General features: G+C 42.8%; 1 protein-coding gene across 1 annotated transcript in view; it reads left to right on the top strand.

The window, feature by feature from the left end:
* The window catches only part of AS3MT (arsenite methyltransferase), a 35,734-nt gene extending 20,193 nt beyond the window's left edge, over positions 1 to 15,541 (top strand). Inside the window, exons 10-11 of the mRNA XM_023206527.2 lie at positions 4,720 to 4,854; positions 15,044 to 15,541. Of these exons, the coding sequence (XP_023062295.1) occupies positions 4,720 to 4,854; positions 15,044 to 15,151 (243 nt within the window). The 3' untranslated portion in view covers positions 15,152 to 15,541. The remainder of the gene's footprint in view (positions 1 to 4,719; positions 4,855 to 15,043) is intronic.

Genomic DNA, 15,541 nt, shown 5'->3' with positions numbered 1-15,541 from the left:
GCTGCCATTGCTTTTGGTGTTTTAGACATGAAGTCCTTGCCCATGCCTATGTCCTGAATGGTACCACCTAGGTTTTCTTCTAGGGTTTTTATGGTATTAGGTCTAACATTTAAGTCTCTAATCCATCTTGAATTAATTTTCGTATAAGGAGTAAGGAAAGGATCCAGTTTCAGCTTTCTACTTATGGCTAGCCAATTTTCCCAGCACCATTTATTAAATAGGGAGTCCTTTCCCCATTTCTTGTTTCTCTCAGGTTTGTCAAAGATCGGATGGCTGTAGATGTGTGGTATTATTTCTGAGGACTCTGTTCTGTTCCATTGGTCTATATCTCTGTTTTGGTACCAGTACCATGCTGTTTGGTTACTGTAGCCTTGTAGTATAGTTTGAAGTCAGGTAGCGTGATGCCTCCAGCTTTGTTCTTTTGACTTAGGATTGTCTTGGCAATGCAGGCTCTTTTTTGGTTCCATATGAACTTTAAAGCCGTTTTTTCCAATTCTGTGAAGAAACTCATTGGTAGCTTGATGGGGATGGCATTGAATCTATAAATAACTTTGGGCAGTATGGCCATTTTCACGATATTGATTCTTCCTATCCATGAGCATGGTATGTTCTTCCATTTGTTAGTGTCCTCTTTTATTTCACTGAGCAGTGGTTTGTAGTTCTCCTTGAAGAGGTCCTTCACATCCCTTGTAAGTTGGATTCCTAGGTATTTTATTCTCTCCGAAGCAATTGTGAATGGAAGTTCATTCATGATTTGGCTCTCTGTTTGTCTGTTACTGGTGTATAAGAATGCTTGTGATTTTTGCACATTAATGTTGTATCCTGAGACTTTGCTGAAGTTGCTTATCAGCTTAAGGAGATTTTGGGCTGAGACAATGGGGTTTTCTAAATATACAATCATGTCATCTGCAAACAGGGACAATTTGACTTCTTCTTTTCCTAACTGGATACCCTTTATTTCTTTCTCTTGCCTGATTGCCCTAGCCAGAACTTCCAACACTATGTTGAATAAGTATTTATTTTTTTAATGGACAAATTTTAAAAATTGTATATATATATATATATTTATGATGTACAACAGGATGTTTTGACATACGTGTACATTATGGAATGACTAAATCAAGAAAATTAAAATGCATTACCTCACATATTCACCATTTATTTGTGATGAGACCACTTAAAGTCTACTCTTTTAGCAATTTTCTTTTTTCTTTTCTTTCTCTTTTTTTTTTTTTTTTTTTTTTGAGGCAGAATCTTGCTCTGTCGCCCAAGCTGGAGTGCAGTGGCACAATCTCGGCTCACTGCAACCTCCATCTCCCAGGTTCAAGAGATTCTCCTGCCTCAGCCTTCCAAGTAGGTGGGATTACAGGCATGCACCACCACACCTGGCTATTTTTTTTTTTAATTATTTTTAGTAGAGATGGGGTTTCACCATATTGTCCAGGTTGGTCTTGAACTCCTGACCTTGTGATCTGCCCACCTCAGCCTCCCAAAGTGCTGGGATTACAGGTGTGAGCCACCGCGCCCTGCCCTTCCTTCCTTTTTCTTTTTCTTTCTTTCTCAGGGTCTCACTCTGTCACCTGGACTGGAGTGCAGTGGTGCAATCACGGTTCATGGCAGCTTTGACCTCCTGGGCTCAGGCGATCCTCCTACCTCAGCATCCGAAGCAGCTGGGACTACAGGCTACCAGCCCTGGCTGATTTTTGTATTTTCTGTAGAGACAGGCTTTCACCATGTTGCCCAGGCTGCCCTTGAACTCCTGGGCTCAAGCAATCCACCTGCCTTGGCTTCCCAAAGTGCTGAGATTACAGGCGTGGGCCACCACACCTGGTCTTATTTGAAATCTTTCTACTTTTTTGATATAGGCATTTATTGCTATAAACTTTCCTCTTAGCGCTGCTTCTGCTGTATCCCATAGATTTTTGCATGTTGTATTTCCATTTTCATTTGTTTCAAGAAATTTTAAATGTTTCTCCTAATTTCTTCATGGACCCATTGGTTATTCAGTAGCATGTTGTTTAATTTCCATGTGTTTGTGTATTTTCCAAGGTTCTTGTTATTGATTTCTAATTTTACTCCATTGTGGTGAGAAAGACACTTATTCTTATTTGTTATTCTTATTTGTTAAGACTTGTTTTGTGGCCTAAGATATAGTCTATGCTGGAGAATGTTCTATGTGCTATTGAGCACAATGTCTATTCTGCAGCAGTTGGGTGAAAATGTTCTGTAAATGTCAGCTAGGCCTATTTGAGCTAGTATATAGTTTAATGTTTATTATTTTCTGCCTGGATGATCTGTCTTACTGAGAGTGAAGTGTGGTGTTAAAGTCCCCCACTACTATTGCATTACAGTATATTTCTTCTTTTAGATCTATTAATGTTTGCTTTACATACTTCGGAGTTCCAATGTTGGGTGCATAGATACTTATATCCTCTTGCTGAATGGACCCCTTTATCATTATATAGTGACCTTCTTTGCATTTTTTGACAGCCTTGATTCATAGTCTATTTTATCTGATATAAGTATAGCCGCTCCTGTTCTTTTTTGGTTTCCAGTTGCTTGGAATGTCTTTTTTCCACCCCTTCACTTTCAGTATTTTTATAAAGTAGGTTTCTTGTAGGCAGCATATAATTGGGTACGATTTTTGTATGCATTCAGCCACTCTATTCCTTTTTTGGGGGTGGAGGTTCCCAAGTTTTATTCAAGAACTCATACAAAATATTCCAGATAAATAAATTTTTATATTCACCTTCCTCCTCTTCTTTGTCCAGGTTAATTTAGAAGTAACTTCATTCATAATAACTTTTTGCTGTTAGCAACTACACACAACCAATCACAGATTATTCTTCAAATATTTTTTGGTGAGATATTTCAAATACCTTTTGGAAAAGCTACCTCAGAAGTCACAGTGATCTTGCTCTTGTTCCTTTCGATGGTTATAATGCTCCACCAAGATTCCCAGCTTTTCCATTCACTTTGATCCTCTCTTGCAAAAACTGCTCAAAATTGGCAGCATCTGTGATTCCATTTTCTACAAGGTGGGTTCAGTCAAGAGTGAACGTCAGAACCTGCTTCTTTGTATACCCCTCTTTGCCACAAGCTTTTTCACAGCACTATGCCTCTTAATTGGAGAATTGAGTCCATTTTCATTCAGTGTTATTATTTATACATAAAGACTTAACATTTTTTTTTAAATTGATGCATAATTAAATTGATGTAGATATTTTGGGGGGTTCATATGATAATTTAATACATTAATATAATTGTAAAGATCAAATTAGTGTAATTGGGATAACTATCACCTTCAATATTTGTCTTTTCTTTCTTTCTTTTTTTTTTGTTTGAGACGGAGTTTTGCTCTTTTTGCCCAGGCTGGAGTGCAATGGTATGATCTCGGCTCACCACAACCTCCGCCTCCCAGGCTCAAGCAATTCTCCTGCCTCAGTCTCCCGAGTAGCTGGGATTACAGGCATGTGCCACCATGCCTGGCTAATTTTGTATTTTTAGTAGAGATGGGGTTTTACCATGTTGGTCAGCCTGGTCTCGAAATCCTGACCTCAGGCGATCCATCCACCTCAGCCTCCCAAAGTGCTGGGATTACAGGTGTGAGCCACCACACCTGGCCCCGTCTTTTTTGTTAGAAACATTCAAATTATTGTCTTCTAGCTATTTTGAAATATACAACATATTATTGTAAACTAGTCACTTTACTGATATATCAAACACTAGGTCTTATTTATTTCATCAAACCCTATATTTGTAACCATTAATCAACTTCTCTTTATCTCCCCCATTCTGTACTTTTTCTGGCCTTTGGTAGCTATCAGTATACTCTCTATCTTAATGAGATCCACTTTTTTAGCTTCCACGTATCAGTGAGAACATATGATATTTGTCTTTCTGTGTTTGCCTTATTTCTTTTAACATAATGACCTGCAGTTCCATGCATGTTGCTGCAACTGACAGGATTTCCTTCTTTTTTAATTTCTGAATAGTATTCCATTGTGTATATATGCCACATTTTCCTCATCCATTCATCCACTGATGGATGCTTAGGTTGATTCCATATCTTGGTTATTGTGATTAATGCTGCAGTCAACAGTCAACGTTAGTTGTGCAGATATTAGGAGTGCAGATATTTCCTTGACATACTGATTTCATTTTCTTTTTCTTTTTTCTTTTTTTTTTTTTTTTGAGATCACTCTGTTGCCCAGGCTGGAAAGAAGTGGTGTGATCTCAGCTCACTATAACCTCCGCCTCCTGGGTTCAAGAGATTCTACTGCCTCAGCCTCCTGAATAGCTTGGATTACAGGCACATGCCACCATAACCGGCTAATTTTTTAATATTTTTAGTAGAGATGGGGTTTCATCATATTGGCTAGGCTGGTCTCGAACTCCTGACCTCATGATCCTGACCCGCTTCAGCCTCCCAAAGTGCTGGGATTACAGGCATGAGCTACTGTGCCTGGCCAATTTCATTTTTTTAAAGATATATACCCAGTAGGGGGATTGCTGGGTCATATAGTAGTTCTATTTTTAATTTTTTGAGGAATCTCCATACTGTTTTCCGTAATGGCTGTACTAATTTAAATTCCCACCAACAGTGTGTAAGGATTAGTGCTGGTGAGGATGTGGAGAAAACGGTACTTCTGGGCATTTTTCTTCTATTGAGACTAAAGTTGCAACTCTTAGTATATGTTTTTTTATGCTACTGTTTAGGAAGGTGAAATTGTTGAAGTGGATGAAGAAACAGCAGCTATCTTGAAGAATTCACGATTTGCTCAAGATTTTCTGATCAGACCAATTGGAGAGAAGTTGCCAACATCTGGAAGCTGTTCTGCTTTAGAGTTAAAGGTTTGTCTGGCTTTCACTACCTCAGAGAACTATTTTATTTTATTTATTTATTTTTGAGACGGAGTCTCTCTTTCACCCAGGCTGGAGTGCAGTGGTGCGATCTTGGTTCACTGCAACCTCTGCCTCCTGGGTTCAAGCAATTCTCCCTGCCTCAGCCTCCCGATTAGCTGGAATTACAGGCACCCACCACCACGCCCGGATAATTTTTGCATTTTTTAGTAGAGATGGGGTTTCGCCATGTTGGCCAGGCTGGTCTTGAATTCCTGACCTCAGGTGACCCACCTGCCTCAGTCTCCCAAAGTGCTGGGATTACAGGCGTCAGCCACTGTGCCCGGCCAGTATGCATACTCTCTTGAGGCACGCTTCTCTTACTGGTCAAATGTTGTTAGAAGGTTATATACCAGTTAAACACTACCATTTTGCCTCTTAATATGCATGCTTGAGCCCACTTGCCCAACTCCTGAGATCTTATTGGGAAGCTGCCGATCACCAGTTTCAGGTGTTTCTGTTTATTGCGAGACTTCCTTTCCCTGCTGCTGTCTGCGACCAACTGTGATTTTCCAGAGACAGTTAACAACCCCACCTGATCATCACTTAATGCTGGCCTGACATTCCTGGTGGAGTCGGTGGGGGGAGCCCTCTCCTGCCCTGCTCACGCCTGACTAGCTATTCTACCTACTTTAACAAGTTCTCAGCCGGGCGCGGTGGCTCAAGCCTGTAATCCCAGCACTTTGGGAGGCTGAGACGGGCGGATCACGAGGTCAGGAGATCCAGACCATCCTGGCTAACACGGTGAAACCCCGTCTCTACTAAAAATACAAAAAAAAACTAGCCGGGCGAGGTGGCGGGCGCCTGTAGTCCCAGCTACTCCGGAGGCTGAGGCAGGAGAATGGCGTAAACCCGGGAGGCGGAGCTTGCAGTGAGCTGAGATCCGGCCACTGCACTCCAGCCCGGGCGACAGAGCAAGACTCCGTCTCAAAAAAAAAAAAAACAAGTTCTCCAAAATTCAGAAACCTTTCGTGAGTATTCTGATTTTATAATAATACAGTTATTTGCATAAATTTAGTAAGAGTCTTTTCTTTCAAAACAGGACAATTGGAGACACTTGGTTATTTTACCAAGGTTTTGACTGGAATAACATTTTTAGGTAAAGTTCCAGCAAAGCCAACTTGAAAAGGGCCTATATGGCCAAATTCTTGCTGGACTTTATGCAAATGATCAGGCAAAGTATAAGAAGCCTAAAATTTATTTAGCACACAAAGTGGCCTTACTATAATCTGTCTTTAGTATAAAAGGACGAGCTGGGTGCAGAAGTTCACACTCATAATCCCAGCACTTTGGAAGGCTGAGACAGGCAGATTACTTGAGCCCAGGAGTTTGAGACCAGCCTGGGCAACATGTTGAAACCCCATCTCTACCAAAAATACAAAAAATTAGCTGGGTATGGTGGTGCATGCTGGTAATTCCAGCTACTCAAGAGGCTGGAATGGGAGGATTGCTTGAGCTCAGGGAGGTGGAGGGCAAACCACTGCACTTCAGCCTGGGCAATAGAGTGAGATTCTGTCTCAAAAAAAAAAAAAAAGGCTAGAGAGAGAAATGGTTTCAAAGGAAAACTATAATACTTGTTACTAGATTTCCAGCCTGGACTTTTGTTTTTGAATGCATATTGAATCATTAATTATTTATTGGCTACAATAACCCTCTAAAGATAAACCAGGTTATAATCTTTCTTCATGTTTTTAGTTTGTGACCTAAATGGAATAGATTCCTTTTTATGTTCTGATACACGAATACTCTTCTGACTGTCATATTATTAATGTTATTTATATCTCCTTCTTTTACTTCCAAGGAAACCAGCATCATGGTATTCTAAGGCTAGAGAATTCCTATTTGGAATCGCACTGGTCCTAATCTGCTTTTCACTGCAAATTCCTTGCTGCTAAAATTATATAAGCACCCTTCTCTAGGCCCAGGGACCTATCACAGAAGAGGTAGGTGTGTGAGACTCTAAGGGCCAGTTTTGAGAGGATTAGTTCAGACCCTCCAAATCAAAAATGGGCACACAGATGCCTAAACAGCTGGTAAAATAAGGGACTCTGTCTCCTGGGTTATTATGTGTGTGGCACCTTTTCATCCATCCCAACCATAAAGAATTTCCTGCTTCCCGTAGAATGAAAAGAAAATTCTTACTGAAAGGATATAAAGGTACCTTATGTCAAAGCCTCCTAGGTTTAATACTCTGAGTTACGAGATTTATGCAGATAACATAAATATTTTTTAAAATTTTAGAAGAGGCCAGGCACAGTGGCTCACACCTGTAATCTTAGCACTTTGGGAGGCCAAGGTGGGCAGATTGCCTGAGCTCAGGAGTTTGAGACCAGCCTGGGCAACATGGTGAAACCCCATCTCTACTAAAATACAAAAAATAAATTAGCTGGGCATGATGCCATGCGCCTGTAGTTCCAGCTACTTGGGAGGCTGACACAGGAGAATTGCTTGAGCCCAGGAGGCGGAGGTTGCAGTGAGACGAGATCGAGATCGTGTCACTGCACTCCAGCCTGGCAACAGAGCGAGACTCTGTCTCTAGATAGATAGATAGATAGATAAATAAATAATTTTAGAACAAATTACTGAAAGACCACAAAAAACATTGTAGCACAACAGAAGTCTCTAAATTCCTTAGCTTAAAAGGTTTTAACAATGCTTATGTTTTGTATAGTTAATTGCTGTAAGTCTGTAACAAAAACCAAAATTACAGTAGTGCAACACATAGAAGTTAAAGATAAGTCAAGTTTTTAACCTCACCTTTGGCTTTTTGTTTGTTGGCTTTTATATTAAGAAATTTTAAGGGTTTATGAATGCCTATCCACATCCATTCCCATCTGGCCTAGAACTTTCTTTTTTTTGGGGGACAGGGTCTTGCTCTGTCGCCTAGGCTGGGGTACAGTGGCGTGATCTTGTCTCACTGCAACCTCTCCCTCACAGGTTCAAGCAGCCTCCTGAGTAGCTGTGATTACAGGCATGTGCCACCATGCCCAGCTAATTTTTTTTTCTTTTTTTTTTTTCGTGATGGAGTCTAGCTCTGTTGCCCAGGCTAGAGTGCAATGGTGCGATCTCGGCTCACTGCAACCTCCACCTCCTCAGTTCAAGCGATTCTTCTGCCTTAGCCTCCAGAGTAGATGGGACTACAGGTGCCTGCCACCACACCCGGCTAATTTTTATTTATTATTTATTATTTATTTATGTATTTATGTATTTATTTATTTTGAGACGGAGTCTCACTCTGTCGCCCAGGCTGGAGTGCAGTGGCCGGATCTCAGCTCACTGCAAGCTCCGCCTTCCGGGTTTACACCATTCTCCTGCCTCAGCCTCCCGAGTAGCTGGGACTACATTAGCTGGGACTACAGGTGCCTGCCACCTCGCCCGGCTAGTTTTTTGTATTTTTTTAGTAGAGACAGGGTTTCACCGTGTTAGGCAGGATGGTCTGGATCTCCTGACCTCGTGATCCGCCCGTCTTGGCCTCCCAAAGTGTTGGGATTACAGGCTTGAGCCACCGCACCCAGCCTATTTTTTTTTTTAGTAGAGACAGGGTTTCACCATATTGGCCAGGCTGGTCTCGAACTCCTGACCTCAGCCTCCCAAAATGCTGGGATTACAGGCATGAGCCACCATGCCTGGCCCTAATTTATATTTTTAGTAGAAACGGGGTTTCACCATGTTGGTCAGGCTGGTCTCAAACTCCTGACCTCAGGTGATCAACCTGTCTCAGCCTCCCAAAGTGCTGGGATTACAGGCGTGAACCGCCACACCTGGCCTGGCCTAGAACTTTCAAATTCGCTATATGTCTTTTGGCTCTAAGCCCCTTGACCATAGGGGTCCCACCAAGGGACAGGATGAACCCAGGGAAGGCAGCCATGCCACCCCAGCAACACAATGAGATAAAATAAAAGTTTGGTGACCGCTGATGTTGCCTCTGACAAATCTAGGCCAGAATGAGGAGAAAGTAAATCAAAAATAAAATTTGAAACCCCCAACCATCTGAATGGACCCCTTCTGTTGGCCAAAGGCATTCCAAAGTTAACCTGAAAAAGTAGTTCAGGTCATGAAGGGAAAGAGAAGTTGGACATGCCTCGTTATTCCCTCCTCCCTTTTGGAATTCAGACACTGCTGACCAGCATTATCTTACGACTGATAGAACGGACTCTTTAAATCTGATAAGAAACATTTACAATCTATTCTCTCCAAAGCCTGCTACCTGGAGGCTTCATCTGCATGATAAAACCTTGGCCTACACAACCTCTTATCATAACTAGACACTCCCTTCTATTGATCCCAGGTCTCTGGATTATAACTCAACCAATTGCCAGTCACAAAATCTTTGAATCTGCCTATGACCTGGAAGCCCTCACTTCCAGTTGTCCCACGTTTCTGGCCTGAACCAATGTACATATTATATGTATTGATTGATGTTTTATATCTCTCTAAAATGGATAAAACCAAAGTGGTTATAGGGTGACCACTTTGGGCACATGTTTGCAGATCTCCTGAGGGCTGTGTCACAGGCCACTGGTCACTTATTTGGCTCAGAAAAAAATCTTTCCAAGTATTTTAGAGTTTGACTCTTTTCGTTGACAATATTTAACATCCTACAGTTATGACAGCCTAATTTGAATTTATACAACTTAACTTCAATAACATACTAAAATTCTGCTCCTTTAAAGCTTGTTCTCAACTGTTTAGTTTTTTTTTTTTTTAACAGAATTTTACTCTATCACCCAGGCTGGACTGCAGTGGCACAATCTTGGCTCACTGCAGCCGCCACCTCCTGGGTTCAAGTGATTCTCCTGCCCCAGCCTCACAAGTAGCTGGGATTACAGGTGCCAGCCACCATGCCTAGCTAATTTTTTGTATTTTTAGTAGAGGTGGGGTTTCACCATGTTGGCCAGCCTGGTCTCGAACTCCTAACATCAGATGATCCACCAGCCTTGGCCTCCCAAAGTGCTGGGATTATAGGCATGAACTATCATACCCAGGTCTTTCTAGTTCTTGATATCACAAAATTATGTCTTTATTCATTTTGTGCCCCCAAAATATAAACTAGTAATTATTTTAAATGCACTGGTCTCTTAAATCATGTGGAAAACAAAAAGTAGAGTTACAAACCATTGTTACAGTAATACTAACTTTGCCAGGCGTGGTGGCTCATGCCACCAGGTGATCCACCCACCTAGGTTGCCCAGCCTGGGCAACAAGAGCGCAACTCCATCTCAAAAAAACAAAAACAAACAACAACAACAAAACAATACTAGCTTTTTTTTTTTTTTTTTTTTTTTTGGAGACCGAGCTTCGCTCTTGTTGCCCAGGCTGGAGTGCAATGGCACAGTCTTGGCTCACTGCAACCTCCGCCTCCTGGGTTCAAGCGATTCTCCTGCCTCAGCCTCCCAAGTAGGTGGGATTACAGGTGTGCACCATCATGCCTGGCTAATTTTTGTGTTTTTCGTAGAGATGGGGTTTTACCATGTTGGTCAGGCTGGTCTCAAACTCCTGACCTTAGGCAATCCACCTGCCTTGGCCTCCCAAAGTGCTGGGATTACAGGCATGAGCCACTGTGCCCAGTCAATCTCAGCACTTTGGGAGGCTGAGGCTGGCAGACCACTTGAGGTCAGAACGTCAAGAGCAGGCTGACCAACATGCTGAAATTGTGTCTCTACTAAAAATACAAAAATTAGCTGGGCATGGTGGCAAGTGCCTATAATCCCAGTTACTTGGGAGGCTGAGGCAGGAGGATCGTTTTGAGCCTGGGATGTGGAGGTTGGAGTGAGCCGTGATTGCAATACTGCACCCCAGGCTGGGCAACAGAGCAAGATCCTGCCTCAAAAAAACAAAACAAAACAAAAAGCACAAAGCTTTTTGAGAAATCACTTTCAAAAATGGTATATTTGTAGTTGGTGAAGGTTAATTGAACCTAAAATATAAGAATCCTGGACCCCAAAACCTGCAGCCAATATTACCAGCATGAATCTAACCCAAGCTCAGTATACAAGCCACCTGTAGAGCTGAAGAGTGATTTACTCTCTTTGCTTTATTAAATTATTCAGCACTCTGCTGTTATGACTCTTCTGTTGTTCGAAGAAGGTGATACTTTGGAAAGCAGAGAGATCTGGCTTTTGAGTATTCAATTCATTAAACATTTCAAAAATACGTCACTGATATTTTGAAACTCCTGAGAGTTCATTGATAAGAAAACCTGCTGATGAGAATCAGTATTTATTTTGAAAGGTTTTTATCATTCTAATTCTTCTAAAACCTGGTTTCCTAAATACTGGTTATAAAAGCTATCAGAAGGCCAGGCGTGGTGGCTCATGCTTATAATCCCAACAATTTGGGAGGCCAAGGCGGGTGGATCACGAGGTCAGGCGATCGAGACCATCCTGGCTAACATGGTGAAACCCCGTCTCTACTAAAAATACAAAAAATTAGCCGAGTGTGGTGGCTGACGCCTGTAGTCCCAGCTACTCAGGAGACTGAGGCAGGAGAATGGCATGAACCCAGGATGGGGAGCTTGCAGTGAGCCGAGATCGCGCCACTGCACTCCAGCCTGGGCAACAGAGCGAGACTATGTCTCAAAAAAAAAAAAAAAAAAGCTATCAGGAGATAATGCTTACAAGTAAAGAGGGTTTTTCCTCAAGCTACAGCATTTTCAGTGTACTCTGGCTAATTTTTTTTTTTTTTTTTGAGACAGAGTCTCGCTCTGTCACCCAGGCTGAAGTGCAGTGGCACGATCTTGGCTCACTCCTCCGCCTCCTGGGTTCAAGCAATTCTCCTGCCTCAGCTTCCTGAGTAGCTGGGACTACAGGCACATGCCTCCACGCCCGGCTCATTTTTTGTATTTTAGTAGAGACGAGGTTCCACCATGTTGCCCAGGCTGGTCGTGTACTCCTGAGCTCAGGCAGTCTGCCTGCCTCGACCTCCCAAAGTGCTGGGATGACAGGTGTGAGCCACTGTGCCCGGCCACTCTGGCTATTTTTTTTAAAAAAGGAATTAAATGAGTGCTTCTGCAGATGACCATTTTCTTTCAGTGTAGCTGCCCTTGTTCTCCCTCCCAGTGTGCATGCAACGCATGTACAGGAGGTTCTTGACCTTAGATATAAATTGTAAAATTCCACATATTTGAACTGGTTTATCCCAACATAAGGTCTCCTTTCTGCTTCAATTTATTTCAGCCTGCAGATGTGCCAATGTCTTTAGGTCAGTTTCAAGTTTTTGAAATGGGAATAAGTGACACTGAAGGAAGAGTTTAATAAATGAAACAGCTGTGTGACCTAGGAATATAACCTTGTGCTCTTAGGGAAGGACATTCTTATCTTTTTTTTTTTTTTTTTAAACGGAAGACCTTTATGATAAACGCTGGAGTACAGACAGTACATGCAGGTGGCATGCAGGGTATTGCATGTACTTAACGTCTTGAAAGTCCTTCTGCATTTTCTTTTCTTCATCTTCTTTTCAATCCTGATATGCAAAGTGTATTTTGCCATTAAAACAATTAACACTGTTAAAACACTGCAGCATCTGGCTGGGCACAGTCGCTTCAGCCTGTAATCCCAGCACTTTGGGAGGTTGAGGCCGGTGGATCACTTGAGGTCAGGAGTTCAAGAGCAGCCTGTCCAACATGGTGAAACCCCCTCTCTACTAAAAATACAAGAATTAGCTGGGTGTGGTGGTGGGTGCCTGTAGTCTCAGCTTTTCAGGAGGCTGAGGCAGGAGAATCATTTGAACCTGGGAGGCAGAGGTTGCAGTGAGCCAATATCATGCCACTGTACTCCAGCCTTGGCCATAAAGGGAGACTCCCTCTCAAAAACAAAAAACCAACAAAACACTGCAGCATCTGAAATGATGCTAACAGGATTAGGGCTATGGACTGTCTTAGTAGTAATGGTAGTAAAAGCATTAACAACCATAGCAGTAATATAGAGGAATTAACTTTTATTGAATAGTTATTATGTTTAAGGCACCCTGTCATTTAGTCCTCACAATAACCCTTATTATCTTCATTTGACAGATGGAGAGACTGAGGCTCCGAAAGATTCATTTACAAATCCAAAGTCATACAGCTAGAAAGTGGTGAATTTGCACCCACATCTGATTCTCGAGCTGACACTCTAAGCCAGTGTGCTGCTCTGTCTCTCCATAGTTAAACTTTTCATAGAATCACAGGATGTTGGTGCAGGAAAGGACTGCTTACCTGGGCACCCCACCTTTCATTTCCTTCAAGTCTTGAGATCTTTTTGAACTAGAAGCATGCAGTTAGAAGTGAAATTGATATCACCATCTTCTGCTGGTAGATAGATCGTTGAGTGGGAAGAAGAGGGTTCAAGCGATTCTCCTGCCTCAGCCTCCCAAGTAGCCACCATGCCCAACTAATTTTTGTATTTTCAGTAGAGACGGGGTTTCACCATGTTGGCCAGGCTGGTCTCGAACTCCTGACCTCAGGTGATCTGCTGCCTTGGCCTCCCAGAGTGCTGGGATTACTCCCAGAGTACATGAGCCACCGCACCAGGCCAGGGCAAACCCTTTCAAGCAGGAGTTCCAGTATACTGAGAGGTGGAAATGCAATTGACGTGAAGTCCTAGCAGTAGCAACCAGCAGAGCTGGCCTTCTTCCAGGCTTGGAGATCCCCTGCCAGATGCTCATCTCACCAGATGCAGACAGACCTCTTCATTTCGGAAAGGAAGACACTGAGGGACAGAGAGACCAAGTTCAGCAGGAAGTCAGTCACTTTAGTAAAGGGAATGGTCCACTAGTCTATCAGTTTCATGAATGTAGAGTCTGTGCCTGCCTTGTACACCCCTCTATTTGCGGTGACCAGCAATAAGTAGTAGGACTGTAAATTTATGTTATAATGAATTCATTACCATTACTTAAAGTGGTATGTTCATGCTTTTTTTTTTTTTTTTTTTTTTTTTTTGAGATGGAGGCTCACTCTGTCACCCAGGTTGGAGTGTAGTGGTGTCATCTCAGCTCACTGCAACCTCCACCTCCTAGGTTTGAGCGATTCTCTTGCCTCAGCCTCCTGAGTAGCTGAGAATACAGGCATGTGCCACCACACCCAGCAACTTTTTGTATTTTTATTAGAGATGGGATTTTGCCATATTGCCCAGGCTGGTCTCGAACTCCTGGCCTCAGGGGATCTACCTGCCTCGGCCTCCCCAAATGCTGGGATTTCAGGCATAAGCCACCGTGCTCAGCCCCCATGCTCTTGATTTCTTATCTCTGTACCTGGCTTTTCTCTGGCCCCACTGGTGCTATTGTTAAAAGTATCTCATTTGGAGGTGAAAGGAAGAAAAATAAATACAGCAGTCTTATCTTTTAAATAAATACAGCAGTCTTGTCTTACTCTCCTCTGAGATCTGTCTGGCCATTGTTGGCAATTTCATCTGAGCATCAGCAATTGCTAGTGACAGCCCTATATCTGGGGCTCAGTTTCCTGTTTGGTATAAATGTTTCTGGAGATTAGAATAAGGGAAGAGAAGAAGTTTTAGCATTTCTGTATCTCAGTCCCAAAGAGGTTTAAAAGGCACATGCAAATGACAATCCCACAAAACAAAATCAACTGAGCAAAAATCAATGCTCTGCCCAATAGGGACCATCTTTAAGAAGCTTTAAGTGGGGCCAGGCGCGGTGGCTCAAGCCTGTAATCCCAGCACTTTGGGAGGCCAAGACGGGCGGATCACGAGGTCAGGAGATCGAGACCATCCTGGCTAACATGGTGAAACCCCGTCTCTACTAAAAAATACAAAAAACTAGCCGGGCAAGGTGGCGGGCGCCTGTAGTCCCAGCTACTCGGAAGGCTGAGGCAGGAGAATGGTGTAAACCCGGGAGGCGGAGCTTGCAGTGAGCTGAGATCTGGCCACTGCACTCCAGCCCGGGCGACAGAGCGAGACTCCGTCAAAAAAAAAAAAAAAAAGCTTTAAGTGAAGTTTACCTTGAGAGTGGTAATAATTTCATTAGAAGCTTCAGGAAGCAAGTGCCTTTATGGCAGAATGACTGATGTTTCTCCCAGGACCCCATGGAATTGTAAAATTTTATCTCTGTTCTGTGTAAGTCAACCTAAGTCAAACAGAAATATTAGTGTTTGGGTACATCAAAACACCTTTAACTTGTCCTTTCATTTTGGTTTGCCTTTTGACAGGATATAATCACAGATCCATTTAAGCTTGCAGAAGAGTCTGACAGTATGAAGTCCAGATGTGTCCCTGCTGCTGCTGGAGGCTGCTGTGGCACAAAGAAAAGCTGCTAAATCTAGAGCCAACCAGGGGATCACAGTAGTGGGCAAGAGTGATTTGCATGTTTTTTAACCTGCTTTTCCACATAGCACAGACCATAAGAAACAACAAATGGGGCTGAACATGGTGGCTAATGCCGATAATCCCAGCACTTTGGGAGGCCGAGGCAGGCAGATCACCTGAGGTCAGGAGTTTGATACCAGCCTGGCCAACATGGTAAAATCCTATCTCTACTAAAAATACAAAAAAATTAGCTGGGCATGGTGGTGCATACCTATAGTCCCAGCTACTAAGGAGGCTGATGCAGGAGAATTTCTTGAACCCAGGAAGTGGAGGCTGCAGTGAGTCAACATTGTGCCACTGTACTCCAGCCTGGGCAATAGAGCAAGACTCTGTCTCAAAAG

The sequence above is a fragment of the Piliocolobus tephrosceles genome, chromosome 9 (genome assembly GCF_002776525.5).
Source record: "Piliocolobus tephrosceles isolate RC106 chromosome 9, ASM277652v3, whole genome shotgun sequence".
Taxonomy (NCBI): domain Eukaryota; kingdom Metazoa; phylum Chordata; class Mammalia; order Primates; family Cercopithecidae; genus Piliocolobus; species Piliocolobus tephrosceles.
This window is presented reverse-complemented; position numbering and strand designations above follow the sequence as displayed.